The 1,955-nt window shown below is 37.3% G+C and overlaps 1 protein-coding gene across 1 annotated transcript in view; it reads right to left on the reverse strand.

Moving 5' to 3' along the window:
* LOC109910948 (S-phase cyclin A-associated protein in the ER) overlaps positions 1-1,197 on the reverse strand; it is a gene marked incomplete at its 3' end in the record, with an annotated part of 6,202 nt that extends 5,005 nt beyond the window's left edge. The window contains exons 1-2 of the mRNA XM_048594102.1: positions 1,028-1,197; positions 721-832 (exon numbers count right to left, since the gene is read on the reverse strand). Of these exons, the coding sequence (XP_048450059.1) occupies positions 721-832; positions 1,028-1,062 (147 nt within the window). The remainder of the gene's footprint in view (positions 1-720; positions 833-1,027) is intronic.
* Between the last annotated feature and the right edge of the window lie 758 nt (positions 1,198-1,955).

A 1,955-nucleotide genomic window follows, 5' to 3' on the forward strand; every position in this document is an offset into this window, starting at 1 on the left:
CCCGAAACGTCAGCCTTCCTGCTCGGCCTGCTGTGTTCATCCAGCTCTACACCTTGTTATCTCAGATTCTCCAGCATCTGCAGTTCCTACTATCTCTGATACAGTATCTGTGGATCAGTTATAGAACAACAACAAAGGAGGGTGCTCCTCCTCAGATGAATTTACATTTTCAGTTAGGAAATTTTATTTCTTATACTAACTGGGAAGTAAAAAGACATCTTGCTACAACATATAACCTGCTGGGGACATGTCATGGGAAATGTTTTTAGAACATCAGTCAATTTTGCTCATAGAAAATATTAACCAACTGTCACCCATTGTCAGCATTAGGCATTTCCTAAGTCAGCATTTATATCAGTGTCTGCAGAAAGCTCTTTTCACTGCACCCAAACAATATGTCTCAGTCTCAATCCAAGTCACTTCTACACCACACCAGTATGACACTTCGTCATTTTGACTTTTTATATGGCCGTTCTGGTTGGAAATACCAAATCAGAGCTCATTAACAGCAATTTTGTTACATACTTTACAACCATCCTCTGAACTTCCTTCAGAGTTGACAAATACATCATTTAAACCCCGTACTACCACTAGACAGAGGAAACAGGCAATTGCTCTGGGCTGTATTCATTCCAGGCAACAGATTGATGAGTCACTGCACCATCTAATTCCTCTGCCTCTTTAACGGTCACTGTTATAAACAGATTTTGTCTGTCTTACTCGCTCCAACAACTTCTGCAATTTCAGAGTTTGTTCCTCTCGTAGTTTTTCACGGAGTTGTTGAGCTTTTAGCTGCTTTTCTTCATGTTTCTTTTTTGACTCTGCAATTGTCCTGTCAGCAGGAAATTTGAAAGAGAGAGTCCATTACCAGACAGATCAAATGCTTTTACATATAAAATGCTTAAAATCCAGTACATTAGTATAGTCTGCAGATTGCAGCATGCAATATAAAACGTTAGCTAATCATGAATCACATGCTCCAGTAAAGACTGAAACAACAAAAGATTGAAATAACAATCCTAATCACATTTTCCTCGATGGTGAGGAAAGCTTTTCATGCATCTGGATGGCGTGTCCAGGTGGTCGTGCTGGCTCCTCCTCCACAATATCTCCCCATGAAGTACTCTGTCTCCAAGGTTCACGTGCTACAAAGAATAAAATATAAAAATAAGAAGAAATTAAATGCCAATGTAGTCAATTAACATACAGAGATGTTTGCTCTGAAGAAGGTTGCCACTTGAAATATTAACCCATATTTTCCTTCCTTTCACTTGCTGACCAGTTCTGCTGCGTAATTTCTGGTTTTTTGTGATATCGTGAATTACAGAACATTTCATCAAAAATCCACTTGAATAAAGAATAATCTCCTAGTTTGTTTAGTTAAAATCCATGGATAACATGCCTTGAGAGTTTACACATCTCTAAAATGCAGTTTTAATCAGATGTCACAAACTAACTTGTTGAACATAACCAAATCCTGTCAGTCCACATGTATAATTCTGAACAGTAACTTGTACAATTACACCAAGCTTGTAACTGACATTCAAGATTCAACTCCGGTTATGCCTGGGGTAAAACAATTTAAATAAAATAGACACCATAGTAACGCTAATTTTTTTTATTGCTCATCTGCTCTAAAACGCCAGTTTTCAGCAGAAAAATGCAAGTTATATCAAAACATCCTCAACTGGAAAAATATATTGACTTTCACAACGAATAGGCTGGTGAACAGTTATCAGGCAGGCATTTCGTAAATAGATTGAAGTAATAGATCATACAAACATCACCCATCAAACAAATCAATGCAAAACAACAAATTAAACAAGAAAGGTAGAGCACTGATGATCAAGGTTGAAATTAAAGTTCTTTCTATTCTGAAGCCTTAGTTAGAGATAAAAGTTAACAGTCATTCTCATGACATTCATTTTTGGCCACCTTGCATGGAAAAGGTCCAT

This window comes from Rhincodon typus, unplaced genomic scaffold (genome assembly GCF_021869965.1).
Source record: "Rhincodon typus isolate 14 unplaced genomic scaffold, sRhiTyp1.1 hic_rhity00005899, whole genome shotgun sequence".
Taxonomy (NCBI): Eukaryota; Metazoa; Chordata; class Chondrichthyes; order Orectolobiformes; family Rhincodontidae; genus Rhincodon; species Rhincodon typus.